Consider the following 15558-nt stretch of genomic DNA (forward strand, 5'->3'; position numbering starts at 1 on the left):
TATGGGAATTATGTAGTGACCATACAAATGTTGTAGCCTAATAATCAAAACTATTTTATATTTGAGATTCTTCAAAGTAACCACACACACTCAGGACATCCTCTCAACCTACTTCATGCTTTTTAAACAGTTCTGAAGGAGTTCCATTGGCTGGGCACTTGCTGGCTGCTTTTTTTATTTATTTTTTTCCAGTATCCAGTCCATGTCATCCATTTTATTTAGCCTATGTTTTTCAATGAAAACTTTAGTTTTGTAAAGAAATGTATATAGACCCAATTAATAGCTAACTAATTTCAAGGATTGAATGAGGCTTTAGATCAAAATGTTTTTTATCAACATTAAAAAAACACTAATTCAGTCAAATGCATCCAAACCTTTGGCTGGTAGTGCATTTTATCCATTCAAAGTTCAATCAGGTTCCTGCTCATTTCGTATCCATTGTAACCCTGTGGTTGTGTCACACAGTTAAAAGCTTGACATTTCCCAACATATGGTCGTGATGAGTAAGAGGGAACAGTCTGGCTCTAAAAATCACAAAAACCACACCTGTTATGGCAAACAAACATGAAACACTCGCCTCCACTCAATCGCCCTCCCAAGTGGGAGACAATCCTGTTTTTGACAACCCACATACATCAGAGGTGCTGTACTGTGTAATACCACGACAGGCCAAGTAAAACAGGAGAGATTAATCTAATACAGGATGCAAGCTGCAGTTGTTCCTGAGGGGAAGGTTCATCAAAACTCTGTTTTAAAGGCAGCTTGTTCGTGCAGAAGGCTGCCAGCAGCTGGCCCTTTCTTCATGTGTCTTAAATGGGAGAGTAGGAGGAAACACTTAGTTGTTCTGATAATCAAAGCAAGGGCTGAACATTGTAACACATGCTCTCACCAGCTCAGCAATCATAGGAAACACATCTTAATCAAAATGTAATGCAGTTGATTAAACCATCTATTTATGTCCAAATAGCATATTTGACTATACTATTCTTAATAATACTATACAGCCCATTTTAAAAATGTATAAAAATTCATCTAAAAGACTAGAAAAAAAATCGAAACTGTCAATGTCCTTTAAAATGAGTCAATATGCTCATTTTTAAATATAAAAGCAGATTACTATAAGTTCAGAGATGTCACATAAGCTTAATTACGCTTATCTGATGCATCTTATATAAACAAGATCTCCCGAGCTCACTGTCATTCTGCATTGCAACAACTGCCTACTAACATGATACTTCATATGGGGATATAAACACATATTAGCTTAATTCCCACACATACCCAAGTACCCTGTAGGTATGCTGGCCAATGAAAATGAATTGACTAAACATTCTATCTATTTTTATCAGTTAGAGATGTTTTTGCCTAAAACACATTATTTCATGAATTGCACCTATTCAATATACATTGTTGGGCAACTGAATTATTTATAAGCAGTGCGCAAATGGCACGCGCGCCCAAAATACATTTTCCCCAAACAAAAAGAGCACCTATATATTGATATCACAATCTTGAATGTAAGCGCAGTGAGAATAAAATCCTTTTTTTTTTCCTTACCTCATGGTGGTTTCCGCTCTATATATTCGCTGTTATATAATTTCGGAGAGTTTGTAAAGTTCGCGCTTGATGGAAGTCACTTTAGATATGAATGAAACGCCGCACAACCAGAGAGTTTGTGTCCCGCAAAGTAAAAAAATAAAAACAAAAGTAAATGTAAAAAAAAAAAAAAAAAAAAGAACTCGATCTACATAATCTATCGCATTGCATCGGCGTTTGTGGATACTGCCACAAAAAAAAATTTAAGTGAGAATTTAATTTCTCTGTTTGCTTTTCCAGGCGTCTGATCTTCTAATAGCGATAACGTGCCACTGGGATCCCCTGCAACAGCCACTGCAGCGACGCAGAGCTAAACTGAGGAACGTCATCACGCAAGAGACGCACAGATTCGATGGCCGCGCCCCCACGGAGGTTTGATACCAGTAGATGGCAGCGTAGCACGATAGATAGATAGATAGATAGATAGACAGATAGAGAGATACGTTTCCGCCTTATTTAGCAGCGTAAATCTAGCAAACTTTTTTATATTATCTTTTATATATATATATATATATATATATATATATATATATATATATATATATATATATATATATATATAATGTAAGTTTATAACAGTATGCTTTGTGTTATATTACCCTGGAAATATTTTTAAAAACTGAATTACTACAGCTGCAGAGAGAGTGACAGTAAATTTGGTATCTTCTCCCATTTTACTGTCTTAATCCACCACACTCTCTCTCTTTTTTTTTTTTTTTTTATTATTATTATTTTTTTTTATTCTTCTTCTTCTGGAAATTCATTCAAATGTAATAGTGCCTTTTTCTTTTGCTCTTGGAGCAAAAGTGTAAATGAAAATAATATTTGCTTTGGTCTCCCATTCATCACCGCTGTCGAAGTTTACCCTGCAAAAGTTTACTTCCGAGTTCCAAAACCCGAAGTGTGAAAAAGGTCTATACTTGTATTGCCTTCTCCTACTTATAACTATATGAAAGCAACGCTGTTGTTTTTACAATATACATTGTATTTAACATTGCATGGACTCAGCAGTGGAAAAGTTTGAGTCAGGTCTAGTATAACCTAAAATGTTAACTGACAGAGTCAGTTAAAAAGTCGTATCAAGTACCAAAGTATGTATTTTATTTGCTTGCACACACTTACACACTAACTTATCTTCTGTCTTTACCTATTTGGTAGCACTGGGTGGCAAATGTTACCGGCTAATAACGTTGCCTATGAGGCAAAACGTTGTTTACCACCAGGGGGCGCGTGGGGCCTCAGAAAGCCGAATCCTCCATTGAGCAGCATCCGAGAATACTTAGCAGAGACCGGTCACTTCTTTAAAATGAATGGTATAGAAATTGGAACGCCCAAAGAGCAACAGATTTAGAAAGAAAGTCCCGCCTTACAAGTAAAAGAGCCAATCATCTTTTAGATACAGACATAGCTTGTCAATCAACTCGAGAGAGCGCATGCGCATTAGCTATAAAACATGAAAAATGCGTCTTTTTTTCTTTTTTTTAGCGTAATCTGAGGTAAATAAGCAGAGTTTATAATACCAATGTTGTCGGATTTTACTGCTGATTTGAAATATGATCTTTGATCGCAATCTTGACCAATCATTTCGGAGATTTCAGTCTTTCCCCATTCAAGCAGATAGCAGCTGCACTTTCATGACTGGAAATAGCTTCCCGAAGTATTCCAAGATGCCAGCCAATGTTCTGACTTGCTAGAAAGACGTTGGCCGCATTCAATTAATAAGTCGTTGTACAGTAAAACTTTAAATGCCGTTGTACCATTAAATAGTTGTTTAACTTTGTTAATTCCACATAAAACGGAATGTTGTCTTACAGGCTCTTTAAATTTGTTTTGAAAACACAATAATCACAGTAATCATAAACTATTATGATTGGTTCGTCCTCATAAGCGCTGCAAAAAGTAACAGGTACGAAGCGACAACACAGCACCGATCAGCAGCAGAAAATAATCCACACCTAAATAATTCCAATGAGAAACTTTAAAAGTCACTGAATTATAAATACACAATGAAGAGCTGGTTAAAATAGTTTAATAGAATTTAAATGTTCCCATCGTGCCTGACCACGTCTGGGCCATCATATTTCTATGAACCAATCACGGCCGATAAATCCGACCAAGAATGCAACGTAGTGGCCACGCAACAGTATGCATGTTTCCTATTGGTTAGCTCAGCTGCCGACCAATCAGAGTGTGTTTTTCTCTGATTAACGTGGCCATATTTTAGGCCACCTGGGTTTTTGCTTCAAACAGCTGTATCTTGAAACGCCGCAAAATTTGCCTATATTTAATAAAATATCGTACTTTTGTTTAATATCTAAATCATGCCTTATTATCAGACATGGGAAGAGTTTGCCCGAGCGGCTGAAAAACTCTATTTGACGGACCCGATGAAGGTAATGTAGGCTACTAGCACAGATCACGATCACATAGTTTTGTCATTACATTGAAATGGCTGAAAGAGTATAAAGAGTATTTCAGAGCTAATGCGACATGTAGTCAGTTTGTATAATAAGTTGTGCCGTATATATGCATGAACGTGGGTTTATATGTCAGTATATGTTTAATATATGTTTTTTCTGAGACAGCGAAGACAGCAGTATTCAAACATGAGATGTATTGTTGCTCTTGATATAATTATCTAAAACCATTATGTCTTCAATCATTCTGTTGCAGAGGGTATCTCCTTATGTTTAAAGCTTTGTTTGTGAGTTGTTTATGTTGTTGTTTCAGGTCAGGGTAGTTCTGAAATATCGACACTGCGATGGAAACATCTGTATGAAAGTCACTGATGATGCTGTGGTAAGTTGGGCTCTTGAAAGTGTACTGTTTGTACAAAAGTGCCTTTTGTAGACCACGTGATTTTGATTTTAAGTTTTATCTCAGTGTTTACAGTACAAGACTGATCAGGCCCAAGATGTGAAGAAGATTGAGAAACTGCACGGCAAATTGATGAGATTAATGGTCTCTAAAGAGACACACAGTGGAGCCATGGAAACGGACTGAATGAATCAAAGGACCTTTTAGTGTTGGACAGTTATTTGTGACACAGTCTGACTCTCAGATTTTAAGAGACGCAGATTTACAGGAGGATGGAGATGTTTGGTTGATGTTTGACTATATTGAGAATGTCCAAATCATTCTCGCTTGGATTTTGGATGGAGCAAGTAGCAGAACTTCCCACAAGAGGCTGATATTTGTGTGTTTGTTTATGGTTGACCAAGTAATGGTTATACCATTGTTTTAGTGTTATTTCATTTGGTCTAAAAGTGGTTTTTATCTGCATCAACATCAAAGGAATATATTTTGAACCAAGACCTTCTTTATTTCTTCTAAAGCTGATGGAAATTAAATCCCAGGCCTGAAGTTTGTGTACAGTGTATGTACAATGAACCTAAATAAATTTGTTCTTCCCCTTTACATTTTTTCTTAAAAAAAATAATAATAATAAATAAAAAGTTAAATGCTTTTTTAATGATATGCATCTTTACTATAAATGAACTTTTTTTATTATTATTATTAGAACAGTTACCAAGAGATTAACCATAATTTATTATCCTCAAGCCGACAGGACTTTTCATGTTGCAATTATAACAAGTCTTTAATTAAAAAAATAATTATATAAGTTTATTAATACAACTATTTGGATTCTGATGCATGTTGTTGTTTTCAGAGGGGGAAGCACATGCAATATCAGAGTTAGAATGTGAATACATTTGCAAGCTCTTGTGCATTTATATATTGTATAGTGCATTGACTCTTAATCTAACTGGGCTCCTGAGAAAGACAGTAAAAAGTAAACTACATGTAAAATGATGTTGACCTGGGAGATTTAAAAGTAAATTATGTACTGTCTGATGGCAGTATGCAGAAAAGATCCATATTTCTTTTTTTTTTTTTTTATATGTTTTTTGTAAAAACCCTGTGGTGGAATAATCCAGGAAATTATTATGCTCAAAAACAGTGTTTTGGAGATGGGGCACATTTTCCCAGAAAATATTAAAGATCTAGTGTACAAAATAATGGTATCTAAGTCAGTCTTGAAAATGTGTTATATTGTGATCTGTTATGTCCTATGGCCTTTACATCTCACAGAAAGATCCCACCGCATCCCTCCCATCCACTTTGCAAGGGCAAAATGTCAAATAAAATTTAATTTTGGACAAAATAAATTAAGGCTTAAAGAAATATTGCAGGTTCAATACAAGTTAAGCTCAGTCGACAGCATTTGTGGCATAATATTGATTACCACAAAAAATTACTCTGACTTGCAAATCATTTTCTTTAAAAAGAGCAAAAATCTGGGTTCTAGTGAGTCACATACAATGGGAATGAATGGGGCCAATCCGTAAATGTTTCAAAAGTATAAATCAAATCAAATCACTTTATTGTCACACAGCCATATACACAAGTGCAATGGTGTGTGAAATTCTTGGGTGCAGTTCCGATCAATATAGCAGTCGTGATAGTAACGAGACATATACCAATTTACAATAACATCAAATTAACACAACATAATTTAAAGTCTAATATACATATAATTACACAAAACACAATATACAAATAATAAAATACACTGTACAGTACAATACACACAATATAGATACACATTATTCAATAAAAAGTATATATAGTAGTATAAATAGAATGTACAGTAGGTTGTATCATACTGTATTGACATTCAGGCTGTCGGATGGTAGTAAGTTGTTAAGAGAATATAAAATAATAATAATATAATTTATGACAGTCCGGTGTGAGATATAAGAGTAAGAGTAATAAAGTGCAGTGCTGCACTTTATTACTATAGCCACAAGATGTGAACAATATGCGTGTTAACATGATTTTAGTGTGATACAAACGCTTACTAACCTTTGCTGTGTAAAGTCATAGCCAATTTTACAACTTCATTGCCATGATGATATGTAAACAAACACTAAAATTACTGCAAAAAGATATTATTTAAACAACTTTACAGCTCAAATAAAACAAGTTTTAGCAGAATAATAAATGTTAGTGCTTTTATAAAATTATAAGCTTCACATTTCTGCCTTTAAACCCTCCAAAAACTGGCCCCATTCACTTCCAATGTTTTTTTGTTTTTGTTTTTGTTTTGTTTTTTTTGTTTTTTTTTAGAAAAGGACAGACAAGTTTTTAGAACTTATTTTTTGTGGTAATCAACACTATGCCACAAATGCTGTCCATTGTGCTTAACTTGTATTGAACCTGGAATATTCCTTCAATAGCTCAGTTTCAAAGATAATGTAGTGTAGCCTAAACATTGAAAAGTGCAGAAAAATATTTAGCTAGTATAGCTGCCCAACTCACATACATTTACATTACATTACCAGAGTTAGACACAGACAGCTATTTTTGCTACAATAACTTCGTATTAGCTACCATTGTCAATGTCATTTGAAAGAAGAATATAAATATTCTGTATGCATTTTACACTGTTTGATAGAGATCCCATATAAATTTATTAAGATTTTACAGTAGTAACAATAACTGTAGTAACTGGTATTTTTTCAGAAAAAAACAAAACAATCCTCCATAATGATGTTTTGTAAGAGAGTGCGCTCAGTTCTTTTGTGACTACATTTCCCATGTTGCACTGGGATTATGTTTCTACGTATCAAGTGCTAAACGGTCACATTATTCCTTTGCTACTTATTGAGGTAAGTGTTGTTATTCTCGTATTTTGCATGTTTGTTTGTTTGTTAATTGTTGGTTCATGTACAAGAACAGCATACAAATCGTTTAGTGCGTTGTTATTCCCGATGTATGTTGATTTGGCTCAGTTTGCTCTTTGGATGTTTTATTACTCTATTTCACACTGATTATGCAAATCAACTCTGGTCATACAGCAGTTTCACTATGGTATTTTGAGTAAATTTAAGTTTATGCGACATGAAACAGTTTGCAAAAATACTTCTGTGCATGTTTTGGTTACTCCTGGTTTCTTTCAATGGACTGAAAACAAGAATTCCACAAGAATTATGTATTAGTCTTAATGAAGCTATTAATTATTCAGATGCCAACTTCTTGATGTCATTTGACTGTGCAAACAAGCAAAATCTGTGAAAAGTCATGTCAGATGAGGTTATGGTGCATTCATTCAGCTATAATGGCACACAGTCAGTTTTGAGGGTATTTACTGTGTATCAGGGGTTAGGCAGAGAAAAGCTTTGTCATGCATTTTAACCCAAATGTTGAAACCAAATGTGGCCACACTAATCCCAATGCTGGGAATGTTGTGCAACAATAGAACTTTGCTCCAATTTCCAATTATGCATTCAAATCCATTAGCTTAATGGTTAAATGATCTGGGCTGCTGACTGATAGGTTAGTGGTTCAAATCCCGCAAGGGGTGAGCTACAACCATTACCATTGTTCCTTTGTGTAAGACAGATAGCTTCAGGTTACTCCAGTGAGACTGTCCTTTTTTGGATTTAAAAAATGTTCTTTGCTTTATACCAGTGCCCTTCACCATGTACACAGAGCTGGCAGTGGCGTTGGGGCTCGGGGCGGTGGTTGCCCTGGTGATCCTGAAGAAGAAAAAGGGTGTCTTGAAAACACAGGATGGGTGGTGGGGTGTGGGGGCTCATCCCCAAGAACCAGAGGATGACAGTGTACGCCCTTTTACAATTGAGGCAACTCCAGAGGAGATTGAGGTAAAAATAAAATTAGAAATTCTGCCATCATTTACTCACCCTCATGTTGTTAAATACCTACATTTATGACTTTTTTCTTCCATGGAACACAAAAGGCGATGTTGTGCAGAATGTTAGCCTCAAGGCTCCGATATACTTCTCCAGAAGTTCTTCGTTCAGGGGTAAAAATAAGTTTGAAACAGCCGAGCAATGGTATGCTGTTTGCGAACATTCAGACACCCGCCCGCCATACTGCTGTGGGAGGTGTTTAGAGGAGCATTTAAAATGAGGGCGCTCAAGACGCTATTGTGACATTAAAATGTGGTATCAGTGACTTTATGCCTCATTTTGTGAGTAGAATTCCGATGAGGCCAGTAAAATATATATGCAGCAGATAATGTTGAATTTGTCTTGTTTACATTCTGAATTCATGGAGCTATTGAGCTAACACGCTATACTATAATATGCGCTGATTACACTCTGTTATTGTAATTATGATAACACTAATGCTCCAGGTCAGTTCACACCAACTGATGACGTGGACCAATGGCAGTAAGAAGGTGTCTAGCAGCTGGTAAGAAGTTTTTTTAAAAGTTCACCTCATTTTAGGCCAGATTTTGTGCTAAATGACATTACACCTGTTCGTTCTTCGATTTCGTTTAAAGTATATCGGGGCATTCAATCACCATTCACTTTGTATTGGAAAAAAGATGTAATGAACGTGAATGGTGTAACCTTCTACCAAACATCTCCTTCCATGTTCCATGGAAGAAAGTCATATACTGTAGGTTTTGCATAACATGAGGGTGAGTAAATGATGACAGATTTTTCATCTTTGAGTGAACCATTCATTTAAGATCATCCTTCCCATCCATCCTTTAAGATTTCCACTTGGAATATTCCAAATGATTTATTCATTGGAAATATATATTGGTGGAAATACAATTCATAGCCTGTTTTACATAATCAGCCCAGATGTTTTGTATTATTTAGGATCTTCATCGAAGGCTAGATCAGACCCGCTCCTTTCCTTCTCTTGAAGACAGTCAGTTTCACTATGGCTTCAACTCCAAATACCTAGAGAAGGTTGTGTCTTACTGGAGGAATGATTTTAATTGGAGAAAACAAGTGGACATACTAAACAGATATCCTCATTTCAAAACCAAAATTGAAGGTAACCTTCAGTACACAATACTATTATAACATTGATATTTTTTTTCTGTTTTGCATATATTTCATAAATTTTACACCACAGCCACAAAGAAGAAGAAAATTAGAATAATAATCTTCATTAGAGGTAGACCGATATATCGATTTTACCGATTAATCGGTGCCGATAGTTACTTTTTGGAAGTATTGTTATAAGAAAAAAAAATCTTATGCCGATAGTTGCAGATAGTTTTTTATTATTATTATTATTCCTCCGGGTTCATCTGTAGCTGGTGCTGGAGGATTCTACAGTTAGAACATCTTGGTTCTACAGTATTACAGCGGCCTCTAGAGGGGAAATTAAAACTGACACCTCGTGGGGATTTGCTGAATCTAAATCTTTCATCATTTACAATGTTCACCAATATTTTTATCCTCACTTCAATGCATATTTGGTATTTTGATTAGATAATCAAGTGTTCTAAATTGAAGCGAGGGCATGCGAAGAAAAAATGCGAGTATATGAAAACATGCCCCATCAGCACATACATTGTGTCTTTAATTATATATCTTGTGAATAATAATTAATCTTATTCTTCATTAAACCTAATCTGATGAAATAAATATTAAAAAAAACTTTCATTTGGTAAATATATAGGCTATAAAATGCTCAATTTGGTAAATACTGTACAGAGCATTGTTATTAAGCAAAGTCTCCACGAGATATTTCAGGCGTGTTATTCACCAAATTTGTATTTTTTTCTGGTTAGTATTGGGATTTTGGTTGCATAATAACCAAAGGACTCTTGTTTCCTCTATGTCTGTGCCCGTCTTAGTAATAGAAATGTTTTAACATTCCATAAAACTATTTTAAAAACTATCGGCCGATTAATCGGTTATCTGCCTTTTCCACCACCTTAGTTATCGGTGTCGGCAAAATCCATTATCAGTCGACCTTTATATCCATAGTTCTAAAACAACAAATTGTATTTTTGCTTTGTTATATACTAATTTAAGTACTAGTTTTTGTATGGTCATCTTTTATTTAAAAGGTATCGATATTCACTATGTCCACGTGAAACCTAAGAACCTGCCTGAAGGAACCCGTGCTTTACCTCTGATGATGGTACATGGATGGCCAGGTTCCTTCTATGAGTTTTATGCTATTATTTCCCTGCTTACGGAACCAGCTAGCCCTGATGACATAAGCTTCGAAGTCATTTGTCCCTCCATCCCTGGCTATGGCTTCTCAGAGCCTCCCCATAAGAAAGGTTAGGTAGCAAACAGCCTACCATTTATCATGTTGTTTTTGTTGTTGTTTTTCACAATGCACTTTTCATTGTACATGAATACTTAAGGTCTTTTAAAATGTGTTATTATTTGTAATTTATGAAGTATTTATTACAATGTTTTTTAATGGTCATAATATTTTTTGGACAGGTTTTGACTCTGTATGTGCTGCACACATCTTCAATAAACTGATGAAACGACTTGGTTTCAGCCAGTTCTATGTTCAGGGAGGAGACTGGGGGTGGCTTATTACCACTAATATGGCCCAACTGGAGCCCAAGTATGTGTTAAAAAGAATTTTCAGGGTTCATCACAAGTTAAGCTCAATCGACAGCATTTGTGGCATAATGGTGATTACCACAAAAATAAATTTTGACTTTCCCCTCATTTTCTTTTATTAAAAAAAGCAAGAGAAGCAAAAATCTGGGTTACAGTGAGGCACTTTCAATGGAAAAGATTGGGACCAATCCGTAAATGTTAAAATGCTCACCATTTTAAAAGTATAGCCACAAGACTGGCATAAAATTTTAAGCGTCACATTTCTGCCTTTAAACCCTCCAAAAATGTTCCCCATTCACTTCCATTGTAAGTGCCTCACTGTAACCTCGATTTTTGCTGCTGCTTTTTTTAAGGAGTGACGAATCGAAATAATATTTTGTGGTAATCAACATTATAATCAACATGTCGTTTGAGCTTAACTTGAATTGAACCCAGAATATTATGTGTTATTGAGTATTTTCTAATTAGTATGAAATAAAGGAATACAAATATGGGAATAGAGCTGTTCAGCTTGTAGTCCAAAAACCCGGATGAGAATTCACAATGGGTTCCCTCTGGATTTTCCTATGGGTTTTTCTAATGGGGTTTTTGAACTTATGAGAAAAATAAGGTCTGTGGTAAACATTACTTGAAGATACATGGACGTTTTGTTCTACAACAAAGTACACAGTCATACTGTACCTCAAATGTGAATTTTGAAGCCGTATTGAATTACATACTTTTAAAAAAACACACGGCAGCTTCAAAATTAACATTTGAGGTATGACTGTATGTCATTTTTGTTGTAGAACAAAACATCCACGTATCGTCAAGTAATGTTTACCACAGATCTTATTTAACTCAAAAGTTCAAAAACCCCATTATAAAAACCTATAGGAAAATCCAGAGGGAACCCATGGCGAATCAGACTTCCAGGTTCGGCTGCAAATTGACATCACGGCTGAACAGCTCTATACTGAAATGTAACATCTGTTTAATAACTTTTGTTGTTCACTATTTTCTTCCCAGCACAGTGAAAGGCCTTCACGTTAATTTTGCTCCCCCGGCAAAACCAGGCCTTCTCATGGTGTTGTCTATTCTTCTGGGTCAACGGTTCCCCAAACTCTTTGGCTTTACAGATCATGATGTGAAACGCCTCTTCCCCTGTATGGAGAAAGTTGTGGTGGACGCAGTAAAGGAGTCAGGATACATGCACATACAGTCCACTAAACCAGACACTGTAGGTGAGACAAAATATTATAGCATTTATTAATAGCTGGATGGAGTATGCACCTTTAAATAGACACTTTTATGTTCAAAAACATATGGATCTGTTGTTGTATGGACAACTTTGTCCTATCAATATATATTTGATTTTCGAATCAAATTGAGTTTGAAGCCTGACTGTGTTGCACAGGCTGTGGATTGAATGACTCTCCTGTTGGATTGGCTGCTTACATTTTGGAGAAGTTTTCAACATGGACTGATCCTGAATTTAAGAACCTGGAGGATGGTGGACTGGAGAGGTAGGTATATTATAGTTCAACTTTATAATAAGTCTTCTTATTATTAGTTTTTATGTTTGTTTAACTAATCTCTGTCCATTGCCCAACAGGAAGTTTTCTCTTGATGATCTACTGACAAATGTGATGATCTACTGGACCTCTAGGTCCATTATATCCTCCATGCGTTTCTACAAAGAGAACTTTGGCAAAGGCCTCAACCAGCCCCATGCAAAGTAAGAGAACTACAGGCTTTGATTAATATGATGTGAATCTGTATCTTTTATTTAATGCTAGTCATTGTAATGTAATGAAATTAAAGGCATAATATAATACTACTCGTCAATAGTTTGGACAGACCCACTCATTCTTTATTATTACTATTTTCAACATTTTAGGATAATATTTAAGTCATTAAAACTAAGAAATAATTAAGATTTTTAAAAATAATTTTTTATAATATAATATTTTTTGTATTTTTAGATATATATACACACACACACCGATCAGCCATAACATTAAAACCACCTGCCTAATATTGTGTAGGTCCCCCTTTGTGCCACCAAAACAGCACCAACCTGCATCTCACCACAATTGTACAGAGTGGTTATCTGAGTTACCATAGACTTTGTCAGCTCGAACCAGTCTGGCCATTCTCTGTTGACCTCTCTCATCAACAAGGCATTTCCATCCACAGAACTGCCGCTCACTGGACATTTTTTCCCCATTCTGATGGTTGATGTGAACATTAACTGAAGCTCCTGACCCATAACTGCATGATTTTATGCACTGCACTGCTGCCACACGATTGGCAGATTAGATAATCGCATGGATGTTTGTTGGTGCCAGATGGGCTGGTTTTGAGTATTTCTGTAACTTCTGATCTCCTGGGATTTTCAAGCACAACAGTCTCTAGAATTGACACTGAATGGTGCCAAAAACAAAAAACATCCAGTGAGGGGCAGTTCTGTCGACGGAAATGCTTTGTTGATGAGAGAGGTCGACAGAGAATGACCAGACTGGTTCAAACTGACAAAGTCTACAGTAACCTCTCTGTACAATTGTGGTGAGAAGAATAGCATCTCAGAATATACTTTATATCAAAATGTAAATGTAATTTTGTCTGAAAAACTAATTTCATGAATTAAGTTTAAAACACATTTTTCTTTGAATAAACTACATTAATGTTGAATTTCTAAGATGCAAAATATTTTAGTTTCACCTCAATTAGCCATGTCTCTTCTACCCAATAGGCTCCCAGTTTACGTTCCAACGGGTGTGGCCTCTTTCCCCAATGAGGTGATGCACACCCCTAAACTGTGGGTTAAACAGAAATACCGTCAGCTCAAGACTTACACTTCCATGGCTCGCGGGGGGCATTTTGCTGCTATGGAAGAGCCACAGTTACTGGCAGAAGATATTCAGAACTTCGTCAAGATTGTAGAGAAGAGAAAGAGGAAATGAGGATCAATTGTTTTTATATGTACGCTCTCATTCACATTCCTGGGACTTTCATAAATGCATATAAACTTTGATGACCATGATGTAAAAAAATGCTAATCATTTTATAGAAAGTTATTATGAACAAATGTATCAATTTACATTAATTCTTAATGTAATTAATAGCACTATTTGATGCTGGGAATATAAGAAATGTACAAACACAATCTTATGTGTGCTATGTGCCTATGTTTTCCTGTAAATTCTTATATAGTAACAGCAGCTTGCTTTTGATATAAATATCTTTATGTGATTGTTTGTGGGTCCTTGAAGTGTTATTTTGAGTGTTCTAAGAGTGTTTGTATGGGACCAAAGTAGTGATTATAGAGTTATTATGAGAATAAACTGTATGGATATGAAACAATATGCCTAAGTCTATTATTTATTGAAGCACTTTATCATAAAATTAGATTAAAAATTAATGTTTAAGAAACAGTATTTGAAAACACATGTACTGTTTGATAATTCAAAACCTGATAGTACATATGAGGTGAGTTTTGGAATCTAAAATAATTTACTTCACTACAGACCTATCAGTGAGGTTCAAAGTTCCACTTGTGAAAATGCTTTTTTTTTTTTCTTTTTTTGTAATTTAAAGGGACAGTTCACGCAAAAATGAAAATTCTCTTATCATTTACTTAACCTCATGCCATCCCAGATGTGTATGACTTTCTTTTTCTTCTTAACACAAAGATTTTCAGAAGAATATCTCAGCTCTGTAGGTCCATACAATGCAAGTGAATGGTGACCAAAACATTTAAGCTCCAAAAAGCACATAAAAGCACCATAAAAGTAATCCATAAGCAGGGTTGGGGAGTAACGGAATACATGTAATGGGATTCCGTATTTAAAATACAAAATATAAGTAACTGTATTCCACTACAGTTACAATTTAAATCATTGGTAATTAAAATACAGTTACATTCAAAAAGTATTTTGATAACTGAAGAGATTACTTTGCATTTTATTGTCATTTGTTTCATTTAATATTTAGTCCTTTCAGATGGAAAACATTTATACATATAAATGATGTGATCCAAAGTGCATTTGAACAGCAGTAAAACACTTTCTTATGATGTGTTACATTCATACGAGCAGAGAGAGAAGTAAGTTTGAAGTAAGTTTGTAGCAGAAGAAATAGAAATAAACCTTGTGTAAATTGTCAGCTTTACGCTAAGCTAAAATGCTATTTCTAACCATTTTACATGCACGTTACCAGGCACGATCATATTTTTTTTATCAAGAAAATTCACGTTGGATCATATTTTTATTTTTTTTTTTCTAGTAAGACCTTTGATATTAGGGCAAAAATCGTATTCTTGATAATTTGTGTATTGTTTACCTGTAAAAATATCTAAAAATCCTTAAAACAAGATCAATTAGATTAATCTTGTTTTAGAAACAACACTGCATAAGATATTTAGGTTTTTCAGAGAATGTATTTTTAACGTGTATTTTGTCTTACTGTACTGGCAGAGGTTTTAATAGTCAAAACAAGTGAAAAAATCTACCAGTGCTGAAGAAGTAATCCAAAGTATTTAGAATACGTTACTGACCTTGAGTAATGTAACGAAATACATTACAAATTACATTTTACAGCATGTATTCTGTAATCT

At 35.0% G+C, this 15558-nt stretch overlaps 3 protein-coding genes across 3 annotated transcripts in view; 2 read left to right on the forward strand and 1 right to left on the reverse strand.

The window, feature by feature from the left end:
- Positions 1-1875, reverse strand: part of enah (ENAH actin regulator) — a 167680-nt gene extending 165805 nt beyond the window's left edge. Inside the window, exon 1 of the mRNA XM_051645213.1 lies at positions 1558-1875. Within this exon, the coding sequence (XP_051501173.1) occupies positions 1558-1562 (5 nt within the window). The 5' untranslated portion in view covers positions 1563-1875. The remainder of the gene's footprint in view (positions 1-1557) is intronic.
- A 1912-nt stretch (positions 1876-3787) lies between these two features.
- Positions 3788-5013, forward strand: srp9 (signal recognition particle 9). Its single transcript, XM_051645021.1, has 3 exons — positions 3788-3989; positions 4327-4395; positions 4480-5013. The coding sequence occupies exons 1-3, from the start codon at positions 3918-3920 to the stop codon at positions 4597-4599; spliced, it is 261 nt and encodes an 86-aa protein (XP_051500981.1). The 5' UTR covers positions 3788-3917; the 3' UTR covers positions 4600-5013.
- A 2181-nt stretch (positions 5014-7194) lies between these two features.
- On the forward strand, positions 7195-14300 carry ephx1 (epoxide hydrolase 1, microsomal (xenobiotic)). Its single transcript, XM_051645498.1, has 9 exons — positions 7195-7268; positions 8071-8264; positions 9237-9417; positions 10445-10663; positions 10833-10962; positions 11970-12184; positions 12358-12466; positions 12556-12678; positions 13696-14300. Exons 2-9 carry the CDS (start codon positions 8082-8084, stop codon positions 13904-13906), a joined length of 1371 nt encoding a protein of 456 aa, XP_051501458.1. The 5' UTR covers positions 7195-7268; positions 8071-8081; the 3' UTR covers positions 13907-14300.
- Positions 14301-15558: the final 1258 nt, after the last annotated feature.

This window comes from Myxocyprinus asiaticus, chromosome 19, assembly GCF_019703515.2.
Source record: "Myxocyprinus asiaticus isolate MX2 ecotype Aquarium Trade chromosome 19, UBuf_Myxa_2, whole genome shotgun sequence".
Classification (NCBI taxonomy): domain Eukaryota; kingdom Metazoa; phylum Chordata; class Actinopteri; order Cypriniformes; family Catostomidae; genus Myxocyprinus; species Myxocyprinus asiaticus.

Bases quoted from the DNA above. Each gene is read 5' to 3' on its own strand.
- ephx1 (XM_051645498.1), top strand. From the start codon at position 8,082: ATGTACACAGAGCTGGCAGTGGCGTTGGGGCTCGGGGCGGTGGTTGCC. The intron at 10,664-10,832 runs GTTAGGTAGCAA...TTTTTTGGACAG, and splicing joins AGAGCCTCCCCATAAGAAAG to GTTTTGACTCTGTATGTGCT. The intron at 12,185-12,357 runs GTGAGACAAAAT...TGTGTTGCACAG, and splicing joins CACTAAACCAGACACTGTAG to GCTGTGGATTGAATGACTCT.
- srp9 (XM_051645021.1), top strand. From the start codon at position 3,918: ATGCCTTATTATCAGACATGGGAAGAGTTTGCCCGAGCGGCTGAAAAA. The intron at 3,990-4,326 runs GTAATGTAGGCT...TTGTTGTTTCAG, and splicing joins ATTTGACGGACCCGATGAAG to GTCAGGGTAGTTCTGAAATA. The intron at 4,396-4,479 runs GTAAGTTGGGCT...GTTTTATCTCAG, and splicing joins AAGTCACTGATGATGCTGTG to TGTTTACAGTACAAGACTGA.